The sequence below is a fragment of the Rhopalosiphum maidis genome, chromosome 2 (assembly GCF_003676215.2).
Source record: "Rhopalosiphum maidis isolate BTI-1 chromosome 2, ASM367621v3, whole genome shotgun sequence".
In the NCBI taxonomy this organism is placed as follows: domain Eukaryota; kingdom Metazoa; phylum Arthropoda; class Insecta; order Hemiptera; family Aphididae; genus Rhopalosiphum; species Rhopalosiphum maidis.
In genome coordinates, this window is record NC_040878.1 from 58,622,523 (window position 1) to 58,640,675 (window position 18,153).

General features: G+C 24.5%; 2 protein-coding genes across 2 annotated transcripts; one reads left to right on the plus strand and one right to left on the minus strand.

Annotated features, from left to right (window-relative positions):
* The first annotated feature begins 3,701 nt into the window (after window positions 1-3,701).
* LOC113553876 (golgin-45) lies at window positions 3,702-7,300 on the plus strand. Its single transcript, XM_026957432.1, has 5 exons — window positions 3,702-4,438; window positions 4,549-4,823; window positions 4,897-5,025; window positions 5,086-5,281; window positions 7,063-7,300. Exons 1-5 carry the CDS (start codon window positions 4,034-4,036, stop codon window positions 7,201-7,203), a joined length of 1,146 nt encoding a protein of 381 aa, XP_026813233.1. The 5' UTR covers window positions 3,702-4,033; the 3' UTR covers window positions 7,204-7,300.
* A 1,584-nt stretch (window positions 7,301-8,884) lies between these two features.
* Window positions 8,885-15,442, minus strand: LOC113553193 (TELO2-interacting protein 1 homolog). The gene is made up of 17 exons (XM_026956389.1): window positions 15,301-15,442; window positions 14,961-15,198; window positions 14,757-14,893; window positions 14,504-14,681; window positions 12,932-13,103; window positions 12,611-12,873; window positions 11,929-12,137; window positions 11,686-11,868; window positions 11,017-11,247; window positions 10,674-10,946; window positions 10,398-10,609; window positions 10,085-10,341; window positions 9,877-10,021; window positions 9,627-9,817; window positions 9,336-9,564; window positions 9,140-9,268; window positions 8,885-9,059 (listed from the first exon to the last, which is right to left on the minus strand). Exons 2-17 carry the CDS (start codon window positions 15,173-15,175, stop codon window positions 8,979-8,981), a joined length of 3,105 nt encoding a protein of 1,034 aa, XP_026812190.1. The 5' UTR covers window positions 15,176-15,198; window positions 15,301-15,442; the 3' UTR covers window positions 8,885-8,978.
* Window positions 15,443-18,153: the final 2,711 nt, after the last annotated feature.

The following is an 18,153-nucleotide window of genomic DNA, read 5'->3' on the forward strand; positions in this document are numbered from 1 at the left end:
GACAAAGTTTAGATTTATTTAAATTATACGTAATCGATTATTTTATAAATAACCCGATAAAAGGCTAATATATTTGGCTAATCTTAACCCTTTCGCTCCCACTGTCCACGTTTATTATATTAATTAAAAGGTAATGCTGAGGCGTAAATTCTATTGTTTACATTAAAATTTCTCACTTACTCACTTCTCAGTTGTTGATGTTTATAATTTTAATTGAGGTTCGACGACAATTCTGAAAATTAAGTTTTTAAACTGGCCATTTCAGTTATCGGTTCTCTTATGTTGACTGTTCGCTAATACCATTATACTATACATAGTCTACTATATTTGAACATCAATACATTTGTATAATTTAGGAATTATAATTTATGTTTTAGTCACGACTCAGACATAAATTAAAAATACATTGCTAATAACTCATCAGTTAGTATCTTTTAGATCAGTCATTACAGAAATGTTAACATATTATAATCTAGTAATATACTAATTTTAAATTATTTAAACTTGATTATTTGTAAATTATAACTTTGACATATTTTTAAAAAAAATTAGTAATAATACAGTTGTTATCTTATAGTAATAAGATAATAACAAAAATTAACCCGTAAGTTTAGAACAAAGCATTATGTGTAGCTCGAATGCCTATCCTTAACGCCGTGTTTCAATGGTTACAAATTATAATAAATTAGTAGTACACCTTGTGTTAGTCTTTTATAAGTTATAACTTATAAGAAAGCTGATAAATACAACTGAAGTATATTATTAGCGTATTATTATAGTGGCTGTATTTTGACAAAATAAAAGCATGTACAAGCTTATACATGTATACCTTATATCTGTACTAGTCAGATGTTAAAAAAGCGAGCGTTTTATTATACAAAGGATTTCCTATAATATTATATTTCAATTAAAATTATGAAACGTTATTAATACTAAATACAATATATACACGTGGTTAATAATGAGTAATAAAAATAAATTATACAATATATATACATTACATTATATATAATATGTATATTATATATCCGTAATTGTAGCAGTTGTTGGGATGCCTTTAAAGGATATAAGTAGTTAATATTGCAACTCAAAATAGTTATTAATATTAAATAATACTATCAAAACCTATACGAGTATTATTATTATGGAATTTGGAATGAAACTTACAGACAACTTCATATGTAGGGGAGGTATAAATATGAATATTTGGAGGATTTTATAGTAGTATGTATCAGATACATGTTATCTAATAATATAATATAATATCTGATATTGTATCCCGTACCTACAGTCATACGTAAAAACAGTTTAACATGTTTATAATTTTAACAATAATAATAAAGGGATTTATACAATTATTAATTTATTCAGTTATTTCAATTCACCATTGATTTCATCTACACATATTTCATAATACATTTTACTACTACACTTTTGTAAAAAATAAAATGAAATTATATTTTTATCTACCAATTTATTATACAAAAATTATTTTTGATTTGTTTTTAATGTTAACCCTTTTTATAATTTTATTTATTAAAAAAAATTGATGTTAACATTTTAATGTTAAAATAATCAAATATTCAATCAACTGAGAGTTTAATATTCATACCATGTGCGCTTATTTGGAGTTAAGATAAGAAGAGTAAATAATAAACAACTTATGTATGCATGTCAAAAAATACCCCTTACTACACTTTCTCATACAAATTTAAATACATTTTTTCTATGTTCAATATTTGTCTATTTTTTTCTTAACATTTAATTAAAACTAAGTTCTTACTGTTCTATTAAAATATAATAAATCTCCTCAAATGAATATCTTATATAAATAGTAAAAATATATTTATGATTTATTTGCTAACACAACAATGTAGCGAGTGGTTATAATCTCTATATACGGTATATAAAACCGTTAGGTTACAAAATGTTAGCTCAATCAATAGTTAAATTCAGAAAACTATTTAGTACTTTATTTTAAAATATACATTTTGTTCATCAAACACAACATTTGAATTAGTAATATTGTGAAAAAACCAAGTATATTGAAAGAATTAAAAATAATATTAAAAAAAAAATACGAAATTGTAATATGTGGTTCATACAATTTTTAACTAAAAGAAGAAACACAATTTTATTGAATGGATTCGGAAATGTCAAGTGTGTGCGTGTAGGTATGTTTAGAATACACTCAAGTATATTAATATAATATTATGTATATATCAGTAGATAATATTGCTTTTTATTAACATTATGTCCTAATTCTGATTGTAATATTTCGAGACCTACCGATATCTATTATTCGGTGTTTGTTGAATACAAATTAAAATCATAATATATTTTTACATTTTACATTATATAGGTAAAAAAATCATTTATCTATTGAATATTGAAATGTTGACTTACATTAATTTATATTTTATGTTTTGAGTTTAAATAACCTAACCCATTTCACAAGACACCCTAGTCGCCGATTATGCCGATGATAAAGCTATAATGTCGATCCATGAAAATCCAGTTACAGCCTCAGCCAATTTGCAATCCCATCTTGATCTACTCTCCCAATGGTATACCAAATGGAGAATTAAACTCAACCACAGTAAATTAGTTCACACTACCTTCTCTCTTAAACATGGTCTTTGCCCGACTGTCACAGTTGACAATATACCAATTCCTATGTCCAACTCAGTAAAATATCTTGGCATCATACTTGATAAAAGACTAACTTGGAACCAACATATCAAATCAAAAAGATTAATTTTAAACTCTCACTCCCTCTCACTTAAAAATTGAATTACAAATAATAAATGTTCAAGTTTAAAAACTAAATTATTAATTTACAAATCACTGTTAAAGCCAATTTGGTCATACGGACTACAGTTTTGGGGTACAGCCAAAAAAACGAACCTAAACAAAATTCAAACATATCAAAATATAACTCTAAGAAAAATCACAAACGCCCAACCTTACATTTCTAATCTTACCCTTCATAACGACCTACGTATGAAATCTATAGAAGAAGAATCTGTAATCTTTTACAAACGATTCTTCTCACGCCTAAACAATCACGAAAATCCTCTGATTCAAAGCGTAAATTCCTTAACGCTCCCGGAAAACCCTCGTAGGAGGCTAAAAAGAAGATGGTGCAGAGACCTCTTAAATTAAAAATAAAAAAAAAAAAAAAAAAAAATATGCACCTTACCCACTGCTTAATAAATTTCTTGCCTTCTTACTCCCACCTTCCTATCTTCAATTTTATAGGGTTACCATAGGGTGATTTCTCAATCAAGTCTTTTCATGTATAACTACTCTTTTCACATATACTTATTATGCTATATTGTATAGATTGTATATTATCTCTTAAAAAATAAAAAAAAAAATAAAAAAATAAAATAACATACATTTGTATTTAGACACTTCCATAACATCTATGATATTTTGAGTTTGTAACAAGTACATATTACGAATAAATGAATAAATATTATTAATTAATTATTAATAAATTATTATTATGAACAATAATTATTAATAAGTATCAATATCAATTACCAGGTGGATTTGTTTCGTTACCTATTATTAGCAACGACCGTTGATAAATCCCGTTGTGATATCGTCTATTCTTACCACGGACTAAGATATAGTTAAATAATACGTCTATGGTTTTTACCACGATTACGTAGATGATAATGCTTATCAATAAACTGTTATCATAACTACATACTCATCTAAATTACTCGTATTAATATTATAGTAGTTTATTAGTGAATACGTGTTATATACTGTTAATTGCTACGAAAAAATTATATTTTAAATAATTTAAATATACTGTTCATTATTTTAGTCGGTAATATTAAGGAAATTAATTATTTCAAATAAAAAATAATGGCTGTGACAATAATTACTGATTTATCAAACACTCGTGAACTTCAAAAGTAACTAACTAGGTGCTTGGGAAAAGAATTATACTCAACAACTCAACGGTTTGTCTATTTAACTATTTGAAATAAATCATACACAGTTTGTAACTTTTAAAATGGAAAATTCAAATAATTCATCAACTGTGCAAGTACAATCTAACAATTATGATATAAAACAGAACATTGCAAATGAAGTTGTTAAAACAAATCAGATATTAAATGGCAATAAAGTATTAACTAATGACAGACAATTTTATCCCAGTAAAACGATGCATGAAATGACACCAGGTCCAAAAAAATATCAAAATATTAAAAAGTCACCTGATAAAGAACCAAAATTTGTTCCTTATGAGCCATACAAGGCAGCAGTGCGTTCAATAGTTCCAGAGTTAGGTCAACCTTCAGTAGCCATATTTAAAAGAAGACTGTCGACTACATCTAATTGTAGTAAAGTATCAAATGTAACTGAAGAGAAAGAAGAGAAAGAAGATATGATTACTATGCTGACTCAAGAAAAACAGGTGAAGAGATGAATATTATTTAATATTACATTAACTTATTGAGTATAATATACATATTTTCAGCTATTAATTGATACTTATATTCTATGCATATTAAAATTGTATTTTAGAATCTAGAAGAAGAGATTGATAAACTTAATAGTCAAATAGCTAATATGGATCTCCAAATGGGCTCGCAGGCACAAGTTAATAATGAACTTAAAAATATGCTTGTTGCGTCTATTGGTGAAGATATAGAAGCCAAAATACAAATGTTGACCGAGGATAAGGTATTATTGGCACACAAATTGCTCAATTTTACTGGAGCATTAGCTGGTCGACAAGATCAATTAGAAACAGTAGCTGGAGAACGAGATGTGTTACGAAGTAAATTTTTAGCTGGCAGGTAATGTTATAAAATATCACTTTTTTTTTCTAGCTAAATACTTATAAACCTAATGTAAATAATATTTTTAAAGTTTAATAATAGAAGATTTATCCAAGTGGAAGACATTTCTGTGTGACAGAGTAGATAATTTAGAAGCTTCATTACAAACAATACTGGACGAAAATCGTAAAAATAGACATCTACTAAAATCAGCTCATGAGTATGTTAATCACGAAACATATGAAAGATATAATATCTTAATATAATTATTTTGATATAGGAATTTGAAAGTATTACAAAATTACTACAAGCTTGAAGTATCAACTAAACAAAAACTACTAGATAGTACAACAATAGCTGAAGATATAAACAGGATATCTTTGTTACTAAGAAAACATTTATTAACCACACAGATTCAAGAACTCCAAGTACATTCTGCTATCCACCAGACACAAGCTGAATCCCAAGCTCAACAAGTATGACTTTTTTATTTAACTTTTCATATAAACATAAATGTACCTTATGATAAAATTATCTGAATAAATAAAAGTTTGAAAAAAGTTAATCATTTATTAAGTTTTAAAAAGTAAAATTAAAATTAAGTATCAAGCAATTTGACAAATTTCACAAAATTATGAAAATGAGGAAATATAGTTAGAATATTTTATTTTAAAAAAAATTGGATTACCAACCAAGTTAATATCAATAGCCAGTGCTTTTTTTAAGAAAAATATGTTTAATAGTTAGGGATTATCTAATCACTAGGGCTCGGAAGTTGATGCATTTTGCATTTTTTTGAAACTTTTTAGATAATGTTCTCCTAGCCACAAATGTGTTTCATTAGCATGTAAATCTGATGAACTAATTTTTGATGTCTATTACTTTTAAAGTCATTTTTACTGATTTCACATTAGTTCACTTCTTATCGTTTCTTATCGATTACCATTATGCAGATATCTTACTTAAAACTTTGAAATTACCACAGACTAAAATTAGTAATTATTCGATTTTATCTCACTGATTACAGTTGTCGTTGTCGTGTTGTAGTGAATATTATTGTACCTATATTTTATTATTTTTTTGTAATATTTTCGAAATGCCAAAAATTAAAACGTCACTTAATGCTTGTTTAGTTTTAATTTTTTTAATTTAATTTTAAAGGACATTGTTTGTCATTTTTATGTCATATTTTGAGTAATTTGTAAGCTTTGATAAATGTATATAGAGTTTTATAGTTAGAGTACAATTTTTGAAAAAATTTATTTTTATTAATTCAAAAAAAATATTTGTAATTTTTTTAGGTCATTTTTTAATGTTTTTAAGGTCATCAACTTCCGAGCCTTATTAATCACTAATCATTTAGTATTTTTTAATTTTTACATTTTAAAATGTAAAATTGATTGTATTGATTTTTTATTGTATAAGTTATAGCTTTATCAGTATAATGGACAAAATATAGGTATGTTCTATATCAAACAAAAAAGTGTGTATCAAACCTCCTTATTAAAAACAATTTTGGATACACACAAGTAAATCATTTTAGACATATTTTAAACAATATTTAATTGTGCCCTACATAGTAAAGCAAATATGATGCTAAAAATATTTATTATTCAATATATACTGTTTAACTAATAATATTTATTATCATATTCTGAATATAAGGTACTAATGTAAATTGTGTTCAATGATAATTGAAAGTTAAATAGACATAATTAATATTTATATATTTAAGTACTGATGAATACAGTTCAAAGCTTGTTTAGAAAATACATTTTAATTTTATTATATTTGTATTCAATATGATATACTTACTATAATAAGAAAATTATCATTCCATGGATTACAGTTGTTCTCTTTCTAAAAGCTGTTGTCTTAAACAATTAAGCTACATTGTTAAAAGTTGTCCTTGGAATTCATAAATTATATTTTGAAGAAAAAAAAATGAATTTATTTCAAAATAATTGAAATATTTAAATTTATGTCCTCATATGTCATCATTTTTTATGTTTGGCTTTATTCACATTCAAGCAAAAATAATTTTCTCTACATAAAATATACTTTAGGTAATCGGTTAAAAAAAAAACTAAGGTGTAACAAGACTATTTGACAAACTTTCATTACAAATGTTACTATATTTGTTAAATAATCCTGTTACACTCTGTATAGCTTATCAAGCTTATATGTTTTATCATAGCAATAATATAATTTTATATATTTTATATTTTATTAATATTAAATTATATTTTTATTTTAGATATTGGCACAGAAAATGCCTAGAGAAAAAATGAATAATGTAGATGCAACATGTAATGCCATAATGGAAGCATCACAAGCATTAGAGTCTAATATTCAATTATGTTGTGGTCATTGTACTGGTACTGTTAAACTTATTTAAATAATAAAATTATTGTTAACCAAGTTAAAATATATATATATATTTAAATATGTTATTACTTGTTTTATAAACTGGAATAATAATTTTATAATTTATGTTGATACTTAAAATTAAATTAATTTTTTTACACTTATTATGTTGTTTTTTAAATAGGCTATAGAACAAATATATTATTATTATTGCATAACATGAAAATTATTGTTATGAACTGTGTCTGTGAATATGATTAAAAGTAATTAAAAGATTAAAATATGGTGTATTTTGAATTCAAAATTTAAAAAATACATAAGTTAAAAATTATACTTTTAAAGTTTTAAAGCAATTTCAAGAGCACCAAGATATAATCATTAAAATCAATTTAATCAAAATTTAATAATTGCAAAAACTTGAAATTTTCACTAAATATTTGTATTAATATTTTCTAGAGATGTTATTATTTTTATAATGTTTTGTACTATTTATAGACATTTAAAATTGTTATATTTATATTGCATTAAAAAAAAATGTTTGTTGACATAAATTAATAAATAGCATCACTTAATAAGGAACTAACATTTTGAATTGGATAATTTTTATTGGAGTATCATTACCAATGTAGTATCTCATTTATATTACCTATATTGAAAACATTGGTATACCATCCCTGAAATACAAATAAAATGTATTACAAAGAAATAATAATTTTAAAACATTTTAAACAGTGTTGAGTTAGGGATGATAGGAATGATATGATAATGATTAGGGTTAGGATGTTTAAGATTTTGCATATTTTTTTAGGTTGTCCAATAGCTTCCATTCTTATATAGAAATGTGTTTCATGATATATATATATATTTAAAATATCAAAATTTTGTTTAGCACACAATTGCATATTTTACCATTTTATTTATTTATAAATGCATAATTTATATAAAATGTTGAAAAATACCATCATTTTATATTTTTTTAACTAAATCTGATATGTGTGATTATCTATTGTTTTTTTTTTTACAAATTATCACTTATTTATTGTTGAAAATTCAATATAGTTATGCACGGTAAAGGTACCTACTTAAATATAATTTTTGATAACCCTTGTCAATTGTCATAATCAAAACTTATCTTAAAACTACAAGCAATTGCAGTTACCTGCCATCTAGTTTGCGGCCAATGCAGAGTACCTATACTGTGAGTTTTGTTTTATGATTTTTCTTCTAATAAATTCTAAAACGTATTAGCATACTTTAATATTTAATTAAATTTTTTATAATAAATAATAAAATTAAAAAATGTAATAGACAATAATTAATATAACAAGAACATAAAAATAGACCCAATTCGTTTATATTCTATTAATAATTAAATTTGTCTCTAAATTTTATTATTTTAATTTATTTAAATTTTAATTTTATTATTGCATTTTTTTCCCACTTTTCTTTATTTTTTAATGCATATTTTTCAAATTGTTCATGCATATTTAACTGTTTTTTAGTAAATAAATATCCTAACCCTAATAGTGATGAAAAGTAAATTTTTAAGCTTATCCAAAAGTAAAAAAAAAATATTAGAAAAACATAATAAAAAATAGCATTTACTATTGACACTCCAATATTACAGTTATAGATAAAGTATAAGTATTTATATTTTAATATATATATATCAATGCTTTATATATTATTTATAATGCTAAAGTAGCATACAATATCAATTAAGTAAAAATGGAACACATGTATCACAGATCAATATTAAAGAAGAAGAAAAATATATCTACTAACAGTAAATAAAAATATAGTGGTTTACACAACATTTAAAGGTTCAAGTAGTTCTGACACATTTTTTGAAATGTTAGATTTGTTAAATATTGATGAACTATAAACCTGAAAATTATATATTATTATATTAATACAGAATGTTATTTTTGATTATATACAATGCCAATAAATACAATTATAATTACCTTGATTGTAGGAAGTCGTACATTATCAGATTTATACTCATATTCGTCAATATACAATGATTGTAAATATATCCATACAAAATCTGAATGTTTTTTATACAGTTTTCTATAGAATTCTTTAGACTTGTTCTATTTAAATATAGAATATTTTCAATATTTGTTATTACATATTAAAAATAATATTTATAATAAATACCTGCAATTCGACTGGCTGGTCTTTTTCTAAATAATGTGCAACCGAATTGGACACATCATACATATCTTTCTCTAAAAAATTCAAATTTAAGACAAAATCTGCTAAGCCATTTAATATGGTATATTGCATTTTATATTTATGACTTGTAAAGTAAACACTTCCTTTTAAAACACCTTTACTTGTCTTTGCACTAGATACCAAGCGTTCTATAATGGTTGGCAAAACTTGTCTAGATAAACAAAAAAACCATATATTAACATTTATTTAATATTTATTATTTTTAAAACCTACTTGAGTGAACGGGAACGAATAAAATCTTTGGATGTCGATGCCATTGTAGTTAACACATTAAATGCTTCGCGAAATACTATATCACTAGTATTGTTATTGAATTTAGTACACAGTGGTGACCATATTTTATGTACCATTGGCAATAACTGGTTCTCATAGCTTGATATAACATTTAAACCTTCATTAAGGATCTACAAGAAAAATATGTATTATCTCAAAAAAATGTGTTAATTTATTATGAATAAAATACTTGTAATGGGAGAGAATTATGTTTTGATGGCAAATAATGCAATACACGTTTCATTATAGAGAGGACCATTTGTATGTATGGTGGTAATGCTATTTTGTTTTCTTCATCGTCTTCATCAATGTTTTCATTGCTTTTATTGTTTTCACTGAAATGGAAATTCTTTAAGTTAATTTTAAAAGTTATTAAAGAACAATAGATTATATTATACCATTGTGCGTCACTGTTGAATTTGTTTTCCCAATATTCATCTTCCAAATTATTTTCTAAATCCAAGGTCATCATTTTGTGATATTGCAAAATATTTTCAATTACACAGTTACTTGAAGATTCTGATTTTTCTTTTTGATCAGTTACTGGTGTACATTTTTGTTCTTGTTTTCTCACACACATCACAAATATATAAAACACTTTCATAAAAGAATGAATATTTTCTGTACGATGAACATCACAACTTTGAACAAGAACCTATAAATTATGAAATTTAATAAATATTTATTGATGCATATATTTTTCCAACTTACTTCAGTAACCATTGTGTGAAAAGATTGAAGTAAATCATCACAGCTGTTTAGATTCATCACCACTTTTAAGGCATTTAATACTTCCGGATATTTACTGAGTGACCATAATTTGTTAGTGAAGTGATGAGATAAATAATCAGAATTTTTTACAACAAGATCAATTGGATCGCTATATCCACCAGAGTGTGTAAGTAATGTTATTGCTGCTTGACCTAAAGTATGGAGAATTACTTAACTAAATAATTTACTTAATTTATGATGTATTTTAAATATTACCAGCTAATGAAATAGGGCCATGTTCAGAGCCAACACGCTCTAGTATTGGATATAAACAGTGAATTAGGCACAAATGCTGTTGAGTTATAGGGAGTGATGAAACTAATTTAGATAGTCCCTCAGTCATGAGACAAATTTGTACTACATTTTTTTGTGCATCAGCTATAGTTGTTGTGGAATTATTTTCAATACTAGTAGGCAAATACCAAACATCACATTCTAAGTATAAATCTATTACATCCCTCACTAAATTGTAATGGTATTCTCCACTGTCTAAACCAAATATATAATAATCAAGGTTAAAATAAAATAATAAAACACGTCATTTAGGATAGATACCTACTTTCAGACAAAACCATATTCATTATAAGTGTTATCTCTCTTCGATACATTGTTTTTGATTCAAATAAATCCATTAAATATCGACCAATAAAATTACAGTCTCCATATGACCCAATTAATTTACAAATACATTCAATCTTATATAATGCTGAAGTATCGTTAAAATGTATTAGTTGTTTCCAAGGTACATTTATAGACATTTCAGCAGTAAATGTTTGTATACAATTTAAATCTAAATAAATAAAAAAAAAACACAACTATCAATTAAATTTTGCTAAAAATCATAATATGCAATTAAAATAAAACAAATATTCACATGATTCATTATTAACAGTAGTTGCATTTAAACAATTACTGTTATATGGGATAAAATAATTATCACTGCCATCAATCATTACGAGTTATAAATTAATACATTTTAATAGGGAATATTACATATCCACCCAGAGTTGTATTAAACCATTGATTATAAATACATTTTACAATGATCAAACATAACAAGTTGTGGTAAATGGCAGTTAGAAAATAGCCATTATTATGCAAATTAAACATCATTTTAAATTCCAATATAACATGTTTATTCAATATATATTGAAATTATATTAAAAAGCTATAAATACTTTCATCAACAATTAATTATTATTAAAACTAAATAACATATTTGAATTACCTCTAATTGATGACTCTTCCAATAGGGTTATAGTTTTATATTCTAGTTCTAATATTTGAATTAAGACTGTTGTTAAACGATCTAAATGAGCATATGAATTGAGTACTCGTGAAAAATGAGCCTTCCCAAATAGTTTTATGTACCCGGACAATAAAGATAATTCAGTTTTTTGTTTAATATAACCTAAAAAAAACAATAGTAAGCTATAAAACAATGTTTATAGTTTATGTTTTAGTATCTTACTTGATGTTCTAATAAACCTTGGCATTCTAGATAATAAAATATAGAAACTTTCCTCTAATAATTCTAAAAGAGATTTCTTATTTTTTCCATCAAATATTTTATGTAATTTATCAACAGACTCATTAGCTAGTTTTTCAACTTCTGGTTGTTCATCATCAGACAAAACAATTAATGTCTCAATTAAACTTGTGATTGAAGATTTCATTGAACTAATAAAATACATAAAATAAATAATAATTCAATATGATATGAATTAATAAAAGTATCTTTGAAAATAACTAATTTACAAACCATAAGCATCTTAGACTAGAAAAAACTAATGGTTTTTGATATTATTTAGAGTGTTAAATATCCAAAAAAAAATGTTTAGGTACAGTAAAACCTCGATAAGACAAAATCACTTGGGGCCATACCATTTTTCCATGTTAACAGGGTTCAAAAAAATTAAATTTAAAAAAAAGTAGCAAAGAAATTGTCCGTATTACCAGGGTTTCTGATTTACTGAAGTTCCATCTTATCTAGATTTTACTATATAACTTTAAATCTTAAATTGCACTATTTTAATATAATCAGCAGTATAAGAAATAAAAACATTGAATTTATAAAAATAAAACTATAAACAATAATAGTTTACTAAAATGTTAACTGTTAAATATTTAGATTATATTTTATACTCGCTTACCTTGTACATTTACTCAACAACACATCACAAGAACTAACTAATTGAAGTCTAACTCTCCAGTGTTGGTGCTCCATTGTTTTATTCATATGTGTAGCCACTAGATTGAAATTTGTACAGTTTTCTTGAATCCAATCATTTAATTTTTTTTTGTCATTGTTTTTATCTTTACAAATTGTTTTTTCTAAATATGGATTGCAATCTTCAATCACATGTTCATCACAAATTATTAGAGAAGTAATTGTGCACCACAACTTTAAAGCAGCCTTGAAAATATTTATAATATATACAAATCATCAAGAGAAAACTTAGTCATTATCTTACCACTGTTACAGAATGATGCTGGATATCTGTAGCATTAACTATGATACTACAAACAGATAAAACACCTGGTACGAATTTAATTAACCTTAGAATAATTTTAAGACGAATATTAAAATCAATGTTTTTCTCCCAAATCGATGATAACATTTCAATGCATTTTAAGGCTTCCACTCTATAAAATTAAAAATAATTAGTATCTTACTAATTAAAAATTCACAAAAGGTTTAATTAAAATCTGTTAAAAATCTAAAACAAATGAAACATTAAAGCAAAATTGAGGCTTTAATAAATTAAATTGTAGTACTTATATAAAATAGGTATAAAAGTATAAAAACTATTATTGATTTTAATAGTATTGAAAAAAATATAAATTATATTTCAGAAATAATTCAAATGTTAATTTCATTAATTATTATTTATATTTATAAATAGATACATATTTGTTGAAAGATAGCATGCATATTATATAAGATGATTTGACATTTATATTATAGCTATTTTATTGCATACACAATAAAATATTCATATTATAGAAAACATTTTAGTATGTTATAGTTTATTTAGAAATGTAATATCTTAAAATGATAAGTAATTTTTATATTTCAAGTTAATTTTTGGAGGATAACTTAAGAAATTAAAATGGGAACCTATACTTTTTTGCAAACTTATATTGTGAAGTTTTTATAGAATTTTTGATAAATAAAAATTGAAATTAAGACAAGTAGTTTATGAGTTATAAGTATTTAAAATTTAGGTGAGTGAAGGAATAGACCAATATTTTGCAGCCTATTTTTGTATCACTTTACTTTCTGCTCATCTTAATTTTAAATAGTTATAAAGTTATAATTAGAGGTACAATTTTTATGATTTTACATACTATATATTAAAAATTTATAATGTGTATATAACTCACAAAAACAATTTATTTTGCATAAAAAGCATATTTTAAGGATTAAAGAATAATTGAGAATAAAAAAATATATATATTTTTTTTATGCATCTTTGTACATACATCAAAATTTTGATAATATTGAATAATGAAAATGTAGGCCATTAATTGTTATTGTAAACCTAATTCATTTTAATAATTTTTTTTTTATAAATTATTAAAAGAATATGTTGCTTATTTTAAGTGACCTAAAAAATCAAAAAAGAATTTTTAAGAGAATATAAATCTGACCTCAAATTATACTCATAAACTACCTACTAATTTGGATTTAGATTTATATACATAGAAATATAGAAAAATAATTCTTCACATTAAAATTAAAAAGTATAGATTCCCATTTGAATTTCTTAAATTAAGTCCCAACCTCCTCTACTTAAAATATTGTAAAAAAAAATATAAAATACTAATCATTTTAGATATCTTTATAAAAAAAAATTTTTTATTAAACATTATTCTCTACTTTGAATAATTTATATGATATAAATGACCGTAAAATAAATTTTGAATCATCCTGTAAATGATAGTATACTGGACCAGATTACCAGACCAAATTTTTTTAAACAATCATATAAATGCATTCAGTAGTCTAAACAACTATTTAATTTATGTATAGTAGAAAATACCTCAAAATATTCATTTTTTCTTTTTTTATAATTATTGTGCAAATATATATCAAATATCCAACATGTTTGCAATCAACTTCATTATACATTTGATTCAATACAGCAATATCAGCTTTTAGAACTAATAAGTTAAGAGCGATCATGATTGATAATTTAATATCTTCACTCAAATTCACCGCTGTAATATAATTATTCGCTATTAACAATCAACAAATAAGTTTAAATATTTAAAAAGCAAAAAGTTCATACAAACCTATATCTGGATTTTTTTCATGAGACAATTTTTCTACCAACATTTTATATATTCGCATAAATGTAGGCCATAAACTAATAGTTGTTTTTTTCAGCAGAGTAGTTAACACGTTCAACACATTTTGAGTACAATTTGATCTAAAAAACAACAAATTTTTGCGTGATCATAATATTGAAACAGATAACATAACACAATCATACACACTTGTTGGCTTTTAAATGAATTTCCAGCGGGATTAGTACATACGGCTGTAGTTGTGTTAGAGTATAATCTGGAACCATTGCTAGTGCAGTATTTAAGAGTTTGGTGTTGACATCATTGGGTTCTGTTATGAAAGCGTCACAAGCCGGTTTTAATGTGCTGAATGCTTTCTGGAATTGCGCCTTTTCAGAAGACATTGTGCCAGCAAGTCTGTCCATTTGACGACGTGAAGCATCAAACGCTATAGTAAAAATGTAAATTAATATAGGTAATAATATACCTTTGACATTTCAAGTGGTCAAAATCGCCGACAACAGTACCATAATAATAATATTTTACTTACCAACTTACTGCAGATAAACACGACTTTGACGATGACAAATTGACAGTTGAGAATGAAAATTACACCCCCAAATTATACCTGAGAAATAAAATGATGGTGATTTTCAGCGGTTTGATTTGAATTTTATGATGATAATATTACGATGCGCAATATTCCGGCAGTACGCGTTATCACCTATGGTCGAATGGGTGATAGATAAAAGATAAAACAATCGAAATATTTTGATTATACAAATTCGATTATGAGAATAATCGATATTTTGTTATCGAATATGTTTAAGGAATTTAACACAATAATTTTGAATACGAGTATTTCAGTTTATTGACTGAAGAATATTATTTTTAATTTTGGATTCTGATCGGAGCGATTGATTTTAAAATGATGTGCTGCTTGGTAATTTAATGAACTACGATAGATAATCATTTATACTTACCTATATATATATATATACCTACCTAAACTAATATATGTATAATGTAATAATGTAATAAATATTAAATAGGTATACCTATTGGCAATATTTTAATTAATTAACAATTAAATTAATAATCATTATTCACGATAATCTAAATTAGGTATGTTAGGTTTGTCGTAAGCACATACATTTTAGCTTATTAGTTAAATTTAAAAATAATATGTATTAGGTATATTATAGAAAATGTAATACAAAGATTTGAGGAATTCGTAGGCACAGATAACACATGGATAAGATCAACTAAATAATTGGAGCTGACGAATTATTTAGTTATATTATTGATGTGGAATAACACGCCGCTATTGCTATATCTATAATGTTACAGCAGCAGCCAGAATTCCATAAATGCATAATTGATTTAAAATAGTATACTAGTTTTTTGAACGTTGTTTATAAAACAATTTGAATTGACAAAAAAAGGTAATGTATAAAATAAATACACATAGAACGTTCCACTTTTTTTTCGTTCCATTACTAGTTGAGGACGGCCTAGTGCCCTAGTAAGTAGATGATTTCACATCATGGTTGCGGTGACAAACGAGGATAGCTTTTCAGTTTTCACGCCAAATTATTTATTTATAACACTAAAAAATTGCGTTGCAAAGTTATTTCTATAGTGTGTATAATTCATCAGATGCCATAGCCATGTATAATATTTATATGGCGTCAATCGTTTATCGACAAGCAAAATCGTCGGAAAATAATTCCTGCAGACACGCCGAAATTATTAATTAAAAATTTAATTATGTAGATAAAGAGTTAAAAATTTTAATTTTCGCGACAAACAGTAATTTATAGTTTAGTCAATAACAGTTATACTTTGCGATAGTATATTTTATGTTTATCCCACTCATTATGAAGAACTTTATACAAGTCATGTTCCACATGAATCAATTTATGTTAAAGTAGACTACCCATTGTATGTTACTGTCATAAAAAAAACTGGTATTTTTTCATGAAAAAAAAGTGTAACTTTCAATAAAAAATACATTAGTTATGTACCTACCTAATAAAGGATTAAAACCTCAAATGATAATTTTGAATTTTAAATTATCTGTTCATCATGGGACTTTATACATTATTCCACGTAAATTAAATGTTGCTGATTTTATCTCGGACAAGCTTTTTACTGCAAATTAGAAAATTAGGCCTGAAAATTGAATATGACAAAAATTAACCGGAAATTTCACATTCGTTAAATTATTTCTTTTATTAGCTTTTCGCATTCTACTAAAATTTTTGTTGCATTTAAGAACTATTTTATATTGTTCGTAAAAAAAAATTAAGTTTAATTTTAAAGTACTTATTATATATTATGTTATGATTATTATTACTTAAAAGGCTCAAACTATGATTTTAATAAAATAAACATTACTTTTATTATAACAGGATTTATTTGCGATTTAAAATGTGTTTAAGTCCTGGTTATTGCTTATAGGCGACAGCTTAAAATGTATATCAACAACCAATTGAGATGAAATAGTTGTTCTATAAATGAATATTATGATATGTTAGATATTTATTTTCTTTCCAGACAAAAATCTGTCTAAATTATAAAAAATATTTCTAAATCTGAATTCAATATAACAGTACAAATGTACAATACATTTTAATATAATCAATATAAAAGTAATTCAATGGAAATATCAAATATCTAGGGTAATTAATCAAGGGAGATAAAAAAAGACAGTGGGTCTATAGGTTCGATATTCGAATATTAAGATACGTAAAAACATAATCTAAATTAATTTGATAAAATATAATATGTATGTAAGAAAGAAAGTTTAACAGCCTGATGATGGTTTATCAGGTTTAAGGTGATCCAGTTAGCTACTTACTCAAAAAAATTAAATTTGTATAAAATAATTATATTATGATAACTAATTTTTTCAAATTCTTTTTACAAATCCGTAAACAAAGTATTGACTTAGATAGCATTATAATACTATTGTAAAATACAATTATTAAATTAATATGATTATTTAAATAAATTCAGTTAAGATCCTGAATAATTAAGATATACAAGTATACGATTTAGTACCAATAAACAATGGAATATATATTAACAGTAACAATTTTATAAGGTTTCTGAATATTTTTTCGAATAATAAAAAGCTTTTGTAAAAATCGTTCAATGCGATAAATTTGAATACAATATTAGGTATTATTTTTAATCAAAAGTGATAGTAATATTATTTCTGGTTACTGGTTTTTATTAATAATAAAATTATTCAGTTTATAAATGTCATATAATAAATTTAGTATCAATGCATGAACATAAATATTTTTTTAGAAATAAATTAATTTTTATATAACTAAAACAGTGGCCACGCATAGTGATTTTATCATCTAATACACAAAAGCTAGTGCATTTTATG

Excerpts from the sequence above, each read along its gene's own strand:
- LOC113553193 (XM_026956389.1), bottom strand. The coding sequence starts at position 15,175 with ATGGACAGACTTGCTGGCACAATGTCTTCTGAAAAGGCGCAATTCCAG. Across the intron at positions 11,248-11,685 it reads GGAAGAGTCATCAATTAGAG|ATTTAAATTGTATACAAACA; the intron begins GTAATTCAAATA and ends TTATTTATTTAG. Across the intron at positions 9,565-9,626 it reads ATTCGTTCCCGTTCACTCAA|ACAAGTTTTGCCAACCATTA; the intron begins GTAGGTTTTAAA and ends TTGTTTATCTAG.
- LOC113553876 (XM_026957432.1), top strand. The coding sequence starts at position 4,034 with ATGGAAAATTCAAATAATTCATCAACTGTGCAAGTACAATCTAACAAT. Across the intron at positions 4,824-4,896 it reads AGTAAATTTTTAGCTGGCAG|TTTAATAATAGAAGATTTAT; the intron begins GTAATGTTATAA and ends ATATTTTTAAAG. Across the intron at positions 5,026-5,085 it reads CTACTAAAATCAGCTCATGA|GAATTTGAAAGTATTACAAA; the intron begins GTATGTTAATCA and ends ATTTTGATATAG.